At 37.4% G+C, this 15,476-nt stretch overlaps 1 protein-coding gene, 1 long non-coding RNA gene and 1 pseudogene across 2 annotated transcripts; all 3 read right to left on the minus strand.

Moving 5' to 3' along the window:
- Positions 1 to 5,632: 5,632 nt before the first annotated feature.
- On the minus strand, positions 5,633 to 6,758 carry LOC132279140 (senescence-specific cysteine protease SAG39-like). The gene is made up of 2 exons (XM_059781075.1): positions 6,323 to 6,758; positions 5,633 to 6,219 (listed from the first exon to the last, which is right to left on the minus strand). The coding sequence occupies exons 1-2, from the start codon at positions 6,756 to 6,758 to the stop codon at positions 5,633 to 5,635; spliced, it is 1,023 nt and encodes a 340-aa protein (XP_059637058.1).
- Positions 6,759 to 8,356: 1,598 nt separating this feature from the next.
- LOC132311312 (senescence-specific cysteine protease SAG39-like) lies at positions 8,357 to 9,571 on the minus strand (annotated as a pseudogene).
- A 701-nt stretch (positions 9,572 to 10,272) lies between these two features.
- On the minus strand, positions 10,273 to 13,245 carry LOC132309781 (uncharacterized). Its single transcript, XR_009482546.1, has 2 exons — positions 11,554 to 13,245; positions 10,273 to 10,545 (listed from the first exon to the last, which is right to left on the minus strand). It is a non-coding gene; the product is annotated as an uncharacterized LOC132309781 (long non-coding RNA).
- Between the last annotated feature and the right edge of the window lie 2,231 nt (positions 13,246 to 15,476).

The following is a 15,476-nucleotide window of genomic DNA, read 5'->3' on the forward strand; positions in this document are numbered from 1 at the left end:
CATGTACAAATACAACATCGACTAAAGTCCCAATCTCGTCTAGAATGGTGGTGGTTGTCATCCACTACTTCTTTACTCGAACCTGAAAAATGTTAAATAATGGGCTGAGCATAAACTTAGTACGAAGTGTCTAAGACACACTTCTTATAGCCCCGTGAATCCATACAATGAGTAGATAAAAGGAACGGGATTATGCCATAGGGGATACATGTTGACAATCATAATGACAAGTATATAACAAATGTCATCCAAACATGTACGCACCATAGATGCTAATGAAGTGCAATGACATGCAAATGTCGCTCCCCACATCCGAAACATATTCGTTTCAATTTTCAAATCGTTAGTGTAGTCCGACCTAAGGCACCTCTAAGGCGTCACGAAAGAAGGGTTGACTAACTATCCACGACCACAAGGCACCTCCAAGGTGTCGCATCCAGCCTAGTTAGCTCAACTACACTCTCTTTTAGACTACACTAACATCACGGACCACAAGGCACCTCCTAGGCGTCCAGTTTTCGCAAACACTTTTAAAAAACCTTTTCCCAAAATAATTTCATTTGTTATAATACACTTTTCCCCCCTTCTCTTTCCCAATGAATGCATGAAATGCTTCATACTTTAATTTATCAATCCAACCATAAAACTTTTACACATGTTATACAAACCAAATTTATAAACTACATACTAAAACTCTCATTTAACATTAACTTTGCATAACTAGCATATGAGGCATGGATTCAAATTCATATAAGCATGTTTAATCATCCTAAAACAACTAACATGTTTAATCACCCTAAAACAACTAACAAATAACCACATATATTCCATGCTTATCATTTACACAAAGTTTTGCACAAAATTTTACATCAATTGAACATGTTAGACATTAATTTAAGCTAGAAAACTCACAAAAGTATAAAAATTCATGCATTAGAACACCCCTACCTCAAATTTGTAGAAAAACCCTCAAAATGGGTCTCAAATTCGAAATCATAGGGGAGGCCAAAAGCTAAAATTGTTTGTACTTATATGTAAATCTCGCCGTGCTCTCCGTTTTACCGCAAACGGCACCCAAAAACTCCAAGAGATTAGGAAGTATTTGAAATTCACTACAACAGTTTTGGCTTTTACCAGCGCTCAAAAACATTGGTAAAAGCCTTAAAAAGCGTTGGTAATTCGCTTACCAACGCTTTACCAGCGCTTCTGAAAAAGCACTGGTAAATCCAGTGTCAATAGAGCTTTACCAGCGCTTCGCCAAAAGCGCTAGTAAAGGGTTATTTGAAAAAAAAAAAAAATTAATTTTTTTTTTTTCCCTTATGCCAGCGCTTCTTAAAAAAGCGCTGGTAAAATTATTTACATTTTTTTTTCCGTTATTGTTTTTGGAAAAAAATTTCTTTACGGCTACTAAATGCATCCTAACACAAGTCAATATAAAAATACCATCCAAATTGTTTTTACAAACAACCACATGAAATCCCAATGTTTCCAAAAGAATTAAACACAAAGCCATATATAGACCTACGTCACAATGAAATCCCAAATTTCCTCATGAAAATCCAAAATCCCCAAATCAACATGTATCAAAACCTCCTTCAATTTTTGATTTTCAAACATGAACTCATATATTTATATATATAGATATATAAGATGAGAAGAGGGAGATAAATTACCCGAGGGAGAATAGAGGAAAAAGAGGAGAATCCGAGAGAGAGAGACCGAACTTCGGCCAGAGAATTGGCCGGAGAAGAAAACCAAAAGAGAAGAATCTGCGGCGAGACACGGTCTTTCTCCTTGGTCAAGAATCGTCTGATTGTGTGCACGAGGGTTTATGTTTGATCGTCTGATTGTGTGTGAGAGGGTTTATGCTGATCGTCTGATTGTGTGTGTGTCAAAGGGCTTTATCAGATGATGATAGGGGCAAACATCAATCAAGGTCTTGCTAAATGGATCGAGAAAGAGCAGTATCTTGCAGTTGAGAGATTGAGATAGAGATAGAGTAGAGAGGGCAGCGGATGAAGTAGCCAAAATGAAATTGAATGAAAAGGGAAAGTGGAATAATCTGAAATAGTGGACCCAAAAAATGACGTAGTTCAAGCACGAAATATATATATATATATAAATAAGGGGAGGGAAAAAGTGGAGGGAAGAGAAAAAATTGGAAAGAAGGGGGAAAAGATGTAGGGAATGGAAAGGGCAATACCAGCACTTCTCTTCTAAGCGCTGGTACTAGTACTCCAATACCAGCGCTTCTCTTCTAAGCGCTGGTACTATTACCCTAATACACCTATACCAGTGCTTCTCTTCTAAGCGCTGGTACTATTACTCTAATACTAGCACTTTTCTTTCAAACACTGGTACGTTACCCTAATACCAGCGCTTTTTTGTTAAGCGCTGGTACTATTACCCCTATACCAGCGCTTTTTTAAAAGCACTGGTACGTTAGCCCAATACCAGCGCTTTTTAGTGAAGCACTGGTAATTAATACTCAACACCAGCGTTTTCCTAGAAGCGCTGGTAATTAGTACTCAACACCAGCGCTTTTTTTAAAAGCACTAGTGAAACCCTAATATGTTGTAGTGATTTGAATTTTGTAGCAAAAGAAAAAGAAAAATGAAGAACAAAAGAGAGTGTAACGACCCTAGCTAATGCCAAAATTTAAAAAAAATTCGGCATAACCTCCCCTAAAAATGGGCCTTCAACAACCTGTCCCAATACACAAAACAAAAAAAATATACTCCAACATCCCATTCATCACACCTCAACATAGTTCCTCTCATGGTAGAACATGCACGCACCAATTAATCCAAATTATCATAATTACAGTCCCAAAATACATGGTTAAGATCTAAAGTCCATGTCTTACAACGTTACATGATACAATTACATGGAAATATATACCATGATTCCCTTAGTTTCATTTACATTAAACAAAAGATAAGTTCATTCTTAAATTATAAGGCCATGAATACTAACTTAGTTACGTTTCCACAATTATGAATATACATAGAATGGTCAAAATACAAAATAGCAAACAACCTTCTAACAACTTTCAAGTTTGCGGAGGATTGTCATCCGCCGTTTCTTTGCCATGACCTGAAAATAATAATAAGTATGCAGGGTGAGCTATATGCTCAGTCGGTGACACTTAAGACACGCATCTTGTGTCCTTGTGAATCCAAACAAAGTATAGGCCAATGGGAAATGGGGATCATACAATGTCGGGAAATAATACAACATTCCAATCAAACTCAAGTACAAACAATGTAATGCCATGAAATGCGAATGCATGCCGGTGTCGCTCCCCATTTTCACATTTAAAATCCATCACTTTCAAACTGTTAATATAACCCGCCCTTTGGTGACCCCGCAGCGACACGAGAGGATGATTGGCTAGTGTCCCTGACCCTTGGTAACCCCGCGACGTCATTATGGGGCCCAGCTAGCTCAACCCCACTAAGGCGACTCCCTAGTCCCCTCTAGGCTATATTAACACTCCAGCCTTTGGTACCCCTGCGGCGACCGGGTTTTCATAAAACCATTTCGTAAAAACTCTTTTCCCAAAATTTCCCTTTTTGTTTCAAGCAAATTCTCCCATTTCATGCAAACCCAATGGTATGTACATGTATATATATCCCATGCTTTCAATATTATGGCACTTAGAATTTTACACCACATAATTAAGCATACATCATATTTAACATCTCTAAATGAATTATCAATACATTAAACACGATAAGACAACACAAAATTTTACACCACAAAATTAAGCATACATCATGTTCAACATCTCCAAATGAATTATCAAAACATTAAGCACAACAAGACAACCTCTAAACATGCTTTTCTACTCATATTCATAATCATGAATTTTCCTAAACATCATTTATATAATCATTGAAACAATTAACTTCCAAATTAAACATGCTTGTCACAACAAGAGAGATATAATTCACAATGGAGCAAGAAAAACATGGATTAAGAGCCCCTACCTCAAGATTTCACAAAACCCTTAAAATGGGTCCTTAAATTCGAGCTCCCAAAGAGGACCAAAAGCTGGAATTTCTGGTACTAGCACGTAGAGCTCGTCGTGCTCGTCGTTTTGCTTCAAACGGCACCTAAATCCGCCAAGAATTGAGAGAGAAATCAAGGATTGAAGTTGAAAAAGAAAAAAGAAAAGAAAAAAAACAGAAGCAGCGAGAGAGAGAGATATAAGCTGCCGAGAGAGAAAACAAATTGGAATTAAATAGGTCTGCAATGACCCTTATAACTCAGGTGGGCCCCACAGTTGAAAAGTCAAAAACTTTATAGAGAGGAAGAGGGATTTACTGGGAGAGAGAAATGAGAGACCAAATGGGTCTCTATGCCACTAATACAAGTCAGTGGTGGGTCCCACCACTAGAAAATATTTTTTGTTTTTTTTTCCTTTTAATTTCTCCACTACAAAATTATGTACATGCACACAACCATATAAAACCCACATAAACACATTAAAGAAAATAAATAATATGCAAATGGACCCAACCAAAATTCCCGTGCACGACAAATCCGTAAGCGGGTCCCACACGGGACCGTCCTGCTCGAAAAATAATAAAATGCAAAAATAACAATCCTTGCATTTCCATGAGTCCTGAACTCAATGAAATGTTCTGAACAACTCTCGGACCCACTGGCACACTCCATGGTGTCCGATACGCGAAAATGAGAAAAGACAAAAATACCCTTGCCGAAACAGAAAATTCTAAAAATGAAAAAAATGACGAAAAACGGAAACATCACAGTAAAATAGTTAGAGATGAACACAGTTCTGTTTTTGAAAGCAGCAGAGGTCTTTTTTAGGCATGTTAAAGATGCAACATTGGGCTGCAGCATTAATTTCATAATACCCTGAATTATAGTTTTGAAGGTGATGCTCAGTCAGTATTTTGTCAGTTAGATGTTTAAAAAAACAAAAAAAAACCCATTGTTGTAGAAGCAGTGTGCAAGTTGTTATCTTATGTTTTCTTATTGTAATCTCATTATTTTTTCAATATCCTGCCATTGCACAAGCCTGCCATGACAGTGGAACAATGACAATATTAGTCGGCAAAAAGAAAAAATGAAAAAGCAGTACTAGTGGTATTACTAATAGTAGTACTGGTGGTTCTACTAATATTAATTTGTTCTAGATTGTACTGGTGGTTCTAGTAATAGTAATAGTGCTTGAATTCAAGTGGGTTAAAACTGATTCTGGGTTCTGGTTCACTTTTACTTAAAACCTTTTTTGAGCACTCAGGGAAATAACAGTCTAGTTTATCTTGAAATTGAGATTCTTTTGAATGCAATATTGCTTTTAGGGGTTTTATTTTTGTTGCGTATTAGGGTGCTGATCAAATCAGTGGGGCTTCAAATTTTTGTTTTAAATATTTGCAAGAAATTGTGAGACATGGAGTATGACTATAACAGAAGAGAAGAAACACTATGCAGTTTCTTCATCACTAAAGATTGTTTTTAATATACATACCAACTGCAATACAATACTCAATAAAAGATCTAGAACGAGTAATACACCACAGAGATAATAAGTAAGGTGAAACCACTGAGGTCCTAAGAGAACTCAAGATGATTGAGGATCCACCCAATATTTTGCTATTTAAGCAGTTGGATAGGAAGATTCCATGGCAATGCCACAAATGCCTTCCTTAGCAGCAATGCCTCTTTCCATCATAATATATCCACTATCACCCCAGCTAGTGCCCCAAGAATTCTTCACTAACCAATACTTGGTACCATCATCACTTGCCCCATATCCAACTGCTGTAACACCGTGGTCTAATTCAGTCCCACAAGCTCCGGTAAAAATGCCACTTGAGTAGAATTGGAAGTCAGATCCACTAGCATCAATGGCAACAGATACGGGTTGGTTGGCCACAGCATTCAACAATGCCGTCTCACTTTTGGCAGGCACATCTTCATAACCGGTGATCTTTGCTGCAGGTGCTTTCTTAGTTTTACAAGTTGCATCAACTCCTTCATATGGGTAATTGGCTTCAGTGGCGAGGCCATGGTTGCCTATTATGAATTCAAAGGCATCATCCATGAGGCCACCCCCACAGCCTTGATCAACACCATTTGTGTCACAATCCACAAGTTCTTGCTCAGATAATGAGATTAATTTACCAGTTGTGAGCTGGTTAATTCCTTCCATGGCTGCCACTGCTGAAAATGCCCAGCAACATCCTGCAAATTTTTTATGGCCAGGTTGTGTTATAACATATGTTTTCATATACGAAAATGTAGCTGTAGATTAAAAAAAGGAATTAAGGTGCATGTTGTGCCTTACCACATTGACCCTGATCCTTAATGGGAGTAACGGCTCCTTTCTTTCTCCAATCCATGCTAGATGGAACTACAGTCACATTTTCATATCTAAAGGAAGTTGTTTTAGATGACTTGAGATTGGAGGACATCTTGTAACCATTACGAGAAGCCTGAAACTCCACGTTGGTTAAGTCAGCAAATTCATTGATGCCTAGCTTGTAAGACCTAGTACCTGCATTGTTGAAAGAATCGATGAACTCCATATTGTCTTTGAATATCTTAAATCGCATTTCTTTCTCTACATTGTCCTTGTAAACTCTTCCATAACGAGCCATCCATTGCTCATGTTTGTCAATCATGGATACTTCATTCAGGGTGCGGGATGTGACTTCATAAAATCCAATCCCAAAAATTAGCAAAGTTGCACAAATTAGCTTCCAATTGAGTATAAAACCCATTGTTTGCTAACTGAATATTGCAGAGAAGATTTTGCTAATGGATAGTGATAATGTGAATGATTAGGCACACTTTGGTCCTTGGATAGATATAGGTATATATAGAACTATATTCCAATTGCTTCTTGCCATCTTCTCTCAAATTGAGTTCCCACAATGATTTGAATCTTGTTGCTAGGGATCAAGTTCCTGAGAGAGCCCGGTAAGTTATGTATGACACTGACAACTAAAGCTTGGTTCCGTAGACGCTGCTTCAACTTCATTATTTACTTTGTCATTTGTGCTGTTCTGGTGAGCAATCTTCCTACAGTTTTGGACCTTGCTGAACTAAATGTTATTTCTTCTATTGGCTGGTCAAGCATAAGAATGTGCCATTTGGATTTTTCTGTGTGTCTGCAGTGCCTGTCCTCAGTGGCAAATGTAAGGGAATGACTCTTTATATGATAATTCATTTTGATTCATTTGAGTGTAGCTGAAATGGACCTTATATATTAAAATGATGAAAAATAAATAAATGTGTCCTTTGTGAAGAATTTGGACCCATATTTTAAAAATTACAGTGTGCAGTGTTAAAGTTGAAAACAGTCTTTAGTATTATCGGTTAAATGGTCTTTGAATTGCATTTACGGTGCTTAGAAATATGGAACTTTTTCTCAGAACTAGAATTGAAATTAGTTCAAATTTTAAACTTACGTATCCCAACTCCAAGGAACCCACCCCATATTGTGTTCTCAAAGCCTTTTTAAGTAGCTAGAGTTAATTTGGTCATTGACAGCTTCTTCTTTAGTGTGTGTGTGTGTGTTTTTTTTTTTTTTTTTGTATATATTATATTGTTATTTCTCAGTGTAAATATCTTAGTGTCATCTCTTAAATAAAATTATTTGCAATCGTCTTCCTTTCTCCCCCCATAGAATAACCCTTTGGATGCTGGAAACCATCTCAGTAATGCTGTCTCTTCACAATTTAATTATTAATATCTTTGCAAAATATGAATAATATCATGATAAGGTAAACATAGTAAACTGCCTTTTTCTTACTGAAATCTCCTTCATGTGACATTTTCTCTTGCCTAACATCTTTATCCATATGATATTTTACTTGTTCCCAAATTTTATCAACAATCCATATGATATTTTACTTGTGGCCTAGATGATAGGCATGTTAAGGATGCATCAGTGGCTGAAGCTTCAACTTTCCGATACCCTGTGAAGAAAGCCATTTCATGGGGTTTTCGAACAATTTCAGACCATTTCTTTAGTAACTACCGGTTTAGAGGACAGATTACGAAATGAAGTGAGTGAGAGTGTGCTTTCATATTGTATGCAAGTTATTTAATATTGAAATGAAATTTGTTTCGCCCAACAAAAAGTATTCCTCTTCTGAAAGAGGTGTGGAAGCTCGGGGAATTGCAATTATCTTCTGTTTTCTTCTCAATAGCCTGTGATTGCACAACCCTGCCATGACAATGGAACATAAGGAAAAAACACTATGCAGTTTCTTCAGTATTGAAAATTGTATATAAGATCAAGAGCGAGTAGTACAACACATATACAGATAATAAGCAATGTGAACCTACTAGGATCCATTCACTATTTTGCTATCTAAGCAGTTGGATATGAAAGCTTCAATGGCAATGCCACATATGCCGTCCTTAGCATCAATGTCTCTTTCCATCATAATATATCCACTATCGCCCCAGCTAGTTCCCCAAGAATTCTTGACTAACCAATACTTGATACCATCATCGCTTGTCCCATACCCAACTGCCGTAACAAAATGGTCTAATTTAGTCCCACAATCTCCAGTAAAAACACCGCTTGAGTAGAATTGGAAGGCAGATCCACTAGCATCAATGGCAACAGATACGGGCTGGTTGGCCACAGCTTTCAACAATGCCGCCTCACTATTGGCAGGCACGTGTTCATAACCGGTAATATATGTTGCGGAGGAGGCTGCCTTCTTAGTTTTACAAGTTGCACCAACTCCTTCATATGGATAATTGGCTTCAGTAGTGAGGCCATGGTTGTGTATTATGAATTCAAAGGCGTCATCCAGGAGGCCACCCCAACAGTTTAGATTTTCACCACTTGTGTCGCAGTCCACAATTTCTTGCTCAGATAATGAGATCAATTTACCAGTTGTGAGCTGATTAATCTCTTCCATGGCTGCCACTGCTGAAAATGCCCAGCAACATCCTGGATTTTTTTTAACAGGTTATGTTATATAACATGTGTTTTAAGTTGGTCAAAAGGAAATAAGAAGGTAATTGCATATCTAAAAATGTAGTTTTGGATTAGCAAAAAGAAGATGTTGTGCCTTACCACATTGACCCTGATCCTTAATAGGAGTAACGGCTCCTTTCTTTCTCCAATCCATGCTAGATGGAACGGCAGTCACGTTTTCATACTTAAACAACGTCGTTTTAGATGATTTCAGATTGGAGGACATCTTGTAACCATTATGAGAAGCCTGAAACTCATTTTTTGTTAGGTCATCAAATTCATTGATGCCTAGCTTGTAAGGCTTAGCACCAGCATTGTTGAACGACTCAATGAACTCCACATTGTCCTTGAATATCTTAAATCGCGTTTCTTTATCTACATTGTCCTTGTAAACTCCATATTGTCCTTGAATATCTTAAATTGCATTTCTTTATCTACATTATCCTTGTAAACTCTTCCATAACGAGCCATCCATTGCTGATGTCTGTCAGTCATAGATGCTTCATTGAGAGTGCGGGATGTGACTTCAGAAATCCCCATCCCAAAAATTAGCAAAGTTGCACAAATTAGCTTCCAATTGAGTATCAAACCCATTGTTTGCTAACTGAATATTGCAGAGCAGATTTTGCACGTGGATAGTGATAATGTGAATGAGAAGGCACAGTTTGGTCCTTTGATAGATATAGGTATACAATTACATTCCTATTGCTTCCAGACCATTTTCTCTCAAATCAATTGCCACTGAGAGCCCGGTAAGTTATGTATGACACTGACAACTAAAGTTTGGTTCCATAGACACTGCTTCAACTTTATTATATACTGACATTATTAAATAGTTCTTGTGAGCAATATTCCTAAAGTTTTGGACCTTGCTGAACTAAATGTTAGTTCTACGACAGGCCGTTCAAGCATAAGCTCACATACCATTTGCATTTTCTATTGTCTGCAGGTGCCTGTCCTCGTTAGCAAATGTATGGGCAGGACCTGATAAGGATTTTAGAATAAATAAATTGTTGCCGTTAATGTTGAATCCTATCTCGAGTATTACCTACAAAATGGTCTTGGTTGAGAAGAATTAGGATTGAATTGGGATTTTTCATAATTATTCTAAGTAGGGGTGAATTGGGATTTACCGGGTTTTTTCTGAATTATTCTAACTAGGGGTGAGAGGAATGATGATGATGATGGTAACAACTCACTACACAAAAACAAAAATGGACATTACAAATTTAAAATATGAAGAAATCTTCATAAAAATTAAAATTAAAATTAATTGTAATACCCATTTATGAAAATGAATCTAAAAGAGAACTAAAAATATATATCATGATACTGTTTACATGAAAATAAAGTTATTCTGTCCGGAAAAGGAAAATAACATGCTACTTGACAATCAGAGTACAAATGTCATCTCAGTTTTTACATTTCCGGATGATTCTTCATTAACCATTTGCATGTCGGCTTCCAAAGCGGTTTGAGCACCCTCTCCAATTGCACGGTCTTGTGTAAAGAAAGTACATATGTCATCTCAGTTTTTCAGTGAAATTTTCCTCCAGTTCAGGATGTTCCTACAAATGCACAAGACCAGAGTTTCAACGCAATCAGAAATACTGCCAACACTTTCGAAATTTTCATTATCTTTATTTTTTTCAAAAAGGACACAAGGATATATAGAGAGAGAGAGAGGTTGCTGGAAACAGCACTCCATAATAGAAATCAGCTCTAATAAAGATTTAGCATTATATAAAAAATCCTAGCAAATCTATTATGCTCAATAAAAAATGTCACAATATTTGATTCAGGGATACTTCAGTAGAAAAAAATTTGGGCTAAAATTAGCACGTCTTCTCAGTAAAAAAATGAAAATACTTTGAAGGCCTAGAGAAACCCAAAAGTTGCATCAGTTCTCTAACGGTACAAAACCCTTACCTGTCACATGCAACCTGCAAAATACTCATTCCTGATATACATTAGCACAAAATCGAAGAAACCAAAAGGCATTCAGTAAAAGTATTCTGCCAAAAAAGAGGCATGTCATGACTCATGAAACCATCTCTCTCCAAGTCTCTCTCATAAAAAATAAAAAATAAAAAATAAAAAATCACAAAACTCCTCAAACTGAAATGTAATCATTACAAACTGGAAAGTTCTTTTTGCCTTATTCTTTTAAGCAAAAAAAGAAAGAAATAGTAAATTTGCATACAAAATAAGCATAGTTAAGTTCATTTCATGTAGCTCTCTCTATCCTACTTCATACATAATCTAGTTGCTAAATGGAAAATGTTATCTTCTTCTCTGTGACTACACTTGACCAACCCAAGGGCCTACAAAGATTACAATGGAGTATATAATACTTCAAACATTCCTAGCTGAAATGCAATACAACACTGGAAAAAATAGAAAGAACATTTCAAGGGTTTTCACTATCTTAATGTTCAAAAGGAAGCTTCACGCATTAAAATATGCCAGTGTAGGTGTGCAGCATGACAACACAGATTCAATATAAACAGGACAAATGCTGATAGGCAGAAATCACGAACTATAAACATGTTATACAATTGGCAAGTAGTTCTCACCTTTACCCAAGCATTCCAAACTGATTCTTCACTAGCAAGTATTGATCCTCTACTGTAATCCCAAGAAAAACCTGATTTGGAGAGCATGTAACTTACGATCGTGTAATGATTGTATATATGCATTTTTTTGCCCATATATACATATACTAGTGGCGCGACCGCGACCGCCGCCGCCACTCACTCCCCATAACCAGGACCACCACTACTGTGAGGGAGCCGAAACCATAATCATCAAATTGGTGGCACCACCACCACCATCCCCACGCCCATAATCATCATCATCAAATTTATCATCAGAATCACAGAACTGGAAGCGATTAGGATCAAAGAGGGACAAACAGGTACACGGTGGGAGCCGTAGCCGAACTTTTAGGGGTTACCTCCAATCTTCTACCAACACATTATTATTTTGACATTTTCAGGGGATCGATTGCTTGGTTCACTTTAAGACAAAGTGACAAACAAAAAACTGGTGTAGCTTCTGGAGAAAAAGCCACAAGAACGTCAAAAATTGGACCAGTAAACAAAAATACCAAATTAATTTGACAACTTATAGTAGAGCCTTTTCTGAAAAGAAAAAAAAAATATCACCCCTCAACCGTCCTCAATCATCATATATAGAGGTTGTGGATTCAATAAACAAGTGTTGAGACATCCAAGAAGAGAGTGAATTTGGCTCCGGTATCGACATCAGCATTGGCTCTGCTGTTTGGCAAGGTTGTGGATTCGATCAACCCACATTTGATTAGGATTCCGACCGTGTCTGCACATTCCGACCACACCGACGCTTGATTAGGATTTCAGTCTCCTTCCCGACAGTTGTCATCGGCGTCGATTCGTAAGAGGTTGTGGATTCAATCAGCAGAGCCCGATGGTTATCTGACCTCAGTGGAGAAGAAGGTTGGAAATTAGGAGATGGAAGGGGTAGAAGGAGGTTGTCAAGGCGTTTCTGCAGGTGTTGGTTGGCGGCGGTGGCGCCGCTGGTGGTTGTGAGGTGGGAATGGTGGTGCTTGGTGGCGATCGTGGTGCTTCGTGGCGAGGAGAGTGAGAGAAGGTGCTTGGTGGCGATGGTGATACGAGGTGGAGAGGAGAGTGAAAGAGGGAGAAAAAAAAGGGGGAATGTTGAGAAAAAGTAAAAAAAAAAAAAAAAAAACAAAAAAACAAAACAAAAATAAAAGGGTCATTTAATATGCAAGATATTTTGAACATTTTTAACAATATTTTACAAAATCTTGACGCAAGTGGTCTTTGCAAAAAAAAAAAAAAATGACAAAACTCAGGTTTATTTGTAATTAGACCAAACTTTAGGGGAGGTCATTGTAGTTTACCCCAAAAAAAATCAACCGTACCTGCAAACTCGTTAAGGATGGATGATTGGTGATAAAGAAATTTCAACGTAGCGACAGATTCGATCATGGATGCCATTGGAATCAATAAGAGTGACAGATGAAGTTCGGTAGTCATTGGAATCGACTAATTCAATCAAAATCGGCTCATATCAAGAAGGTATGATCCATCAATAGAGAGAGAGAGAGAGAGCAGGATGTGTTTAGAACCCCTAGTTTATATTGAGAGAGGTAGGATCAATCGATCTAGAGAGTGTGTCGAGTGAGAATGAGAGAGAAATCGTGGTGGGTGGAGCCAAAAAATGTTTTAAGCGAGATGGACTAACCGAGAGATAATGAGTGGTCTATCCTACATCTTTAGTGGAGTTAGGGCATCCGGTATGGTGCATGTTGTTTGGCTGGCGGTGTGTACTTTTTTTGAGAGCCACATTAGTCCTTGTTTTGAGAGCTACATCAGCCCATTTGGCTGATGTATCTCTTTATAATATAACCATTCTTTTTAGTCGGTATGGTGATAGGAGGTATTACACGGGACTCGTTGTTTAAAAGATAAAGAAAGAGAGGAAAATGGGGTGGGGCTACACACAATTGCTACCAGGCTAGACACATATAACACACCCACAGACAATTTTTGTGGGGGGTCCACTATTTGGCCAATTGATGACCATACCCGATGGCCTTCGAACAATGCTTTAAGCCGCGGCTTAAACTAAGCCGCTAGATCCATTATTTCTTGTAGTGGAACCATGGAGTAATTCGCGGAATGGAAAATTGAAATAGCAGTACAAGTAGTGGTGATTGTAGTAATAGTAGTTTGAGCAATATTTGGTTTACAAGGAAAATGATGAATCAATTTGCACCAGATATCCGAACACAATTGTGTAGGTTGCTTTAGAAATTTACGTGACTGTCAAAACTAGCAAATTAAAATTGCTTCGGTTACATACAGTGTTATTAAATGTTCAAGGTGCTAGAAGTCCTTTGGAGCCTAGGGGCGCGCCCGAGTGATGTGAGGCACACAATTGAATATTTAAACTACCATAAAAACATTCATATCTCATAAGTCATATTAATATTCTAAACATTAATGTCAAATATAAAAAAGTAAATCCATCAACTGTACAAGAATCCAACGACTATAAAACAGAGCACAAATTTGTTTTCTTGAAAGGCAAAACAAATTTTGTTTTTTCGAAAGGCAAAACAAAGCACAAAGAAATAAATCGGTTATAAAAAATAAAAATAAAAAAACTGTTAATAAGAAAAGAAAAGAACAGAGCCAAAAAAATACAGAGCCAGAAAGAAGTAGATGAAGAGAGAGAGAAGTAGACGAGAAGAGAAAGAAAGTGTTCAAGAAGAAAAGGAGAAAAAATAGAGCCCAAAAAAAAAAAAAAAAAGAGACAAGAGAATTAGACGAAGAGAGAGATGTAAACAAAGATGATAAGAGAGGAGTAGAGAGGAGAGAGAAGAAGAAAGAACTGACGTGGCTTCATCGTTCATCTCTGCAACTAGGGCTTCTTCATTCGTCTCACAGTCTCACTCTTTCTCTGTTCGGTTGACACTGTGACTCTTGAGCTTTCTTATTTGTTTATTCTTGTGAACAAAAGTTCCTTCTCTCGCACACTTTAGCTTTCTTATTTGTTTATTAAGTTACCAAAAGTACCCTCTTTGGCTTAAGAAATAGAATAATTATTTACAAAAAAAAATCAGTAAGGCGCGCCTGACAAATAGGATGAGGCGCGCGCCTAGTAAACATCAGTGCACCTAGGATGACAACATGCGCTAGACCTGCGCCTCAAGCCTAGGTGTGCCTTTACCAACACTAATTACATACACTTGGGACTTCCAAGGTACTGCTTAACCTCAAGTGGGTTAAAATTGATTCTCACTTCTAATTTGCTTAAGCTTACTCTAGTATTCTCAAACTCCCCGGACCAACAATTTCTGACCATGTTTTGGTCTAGTTCAAATCTGTTTACAACCTTACTTAACCCATAATGAGGTCAAGGACAAGGATTGACTTTCAATCCAAAGGGACCTTGCTATATTCATTTTTCTAATTAATTACTTGCAGTCATGAGCAGAACAACTATATCATCCTGTTTCAGTTTTTGCAGTACCGTCCATGGTTGCGCATTGGTCTACAGGATTATATGAATTACTCTCTCATTAGATCCTCAACGTGAGTACAATTTCTTCCCCAGCACCAGTCAATCTATAAGCTACCTAAGGATCTCACTGCAATTCAAGTAATACTTAAATAGCCAAGGGGCATTTCACATGCTGGTTAGTAACACATACTAATGATTCAGTAATAGAATCATCAGTATTTTTACTGATTTTGAGGGCATAAAAGGAGTGAACTATAGAAAGGCAGCTTACCTCTTACCGTAACTTGCAGAAGTGCCATTGAAATAGCCATTTTCTGGACAAGCATCCTGTTAGTCTATTGGTAATCTATCAGTTCTACTGCAGAGAAGCTAGCTCGACCTGTTTAGGCAAAGAACATAGTCTAGTTTATCTTGAAATTGAGCTTCTTTTGAATGCCAAATTGCCAATTGAATATTGCTTTTACAT

This window comes from Cornus florida, unplaced genomic scaffold (assembly GCF_030987335.1).
Source record: "Cornus florida cultivar Cherokee Brave unplaced genomic scaffold, ASM3098733v1 CherokeeBrave_3.0.0_Hap2_Chr01, whole genome shotgun sequence".
NCBI classification, from domain to species: domain Eukaryota; kingdom Viridiplantae; phylum Streptophyta; class Magnoliopsida; order Cornales; family Cornaceae; genus Cornus; species Cornus florida.

Excerpts from the sequence above, each read along its gene's own strand:
- LOC132279140 (XM_059781075.1), bottom strand. The coding sequence starts at position 6,758 with ATGGGTTTTATACTCAATTGGAAGCTAATTTGTGCAACTTTGCTAATT. Across the intron at positions 6,220-6,322 it reads TAAGGATCAGGGTCAATGTG|GATGTTGCTGGGCATTTTCA; the intron begins GTAAGGCACAAC and ends AAAAATTTGCAG.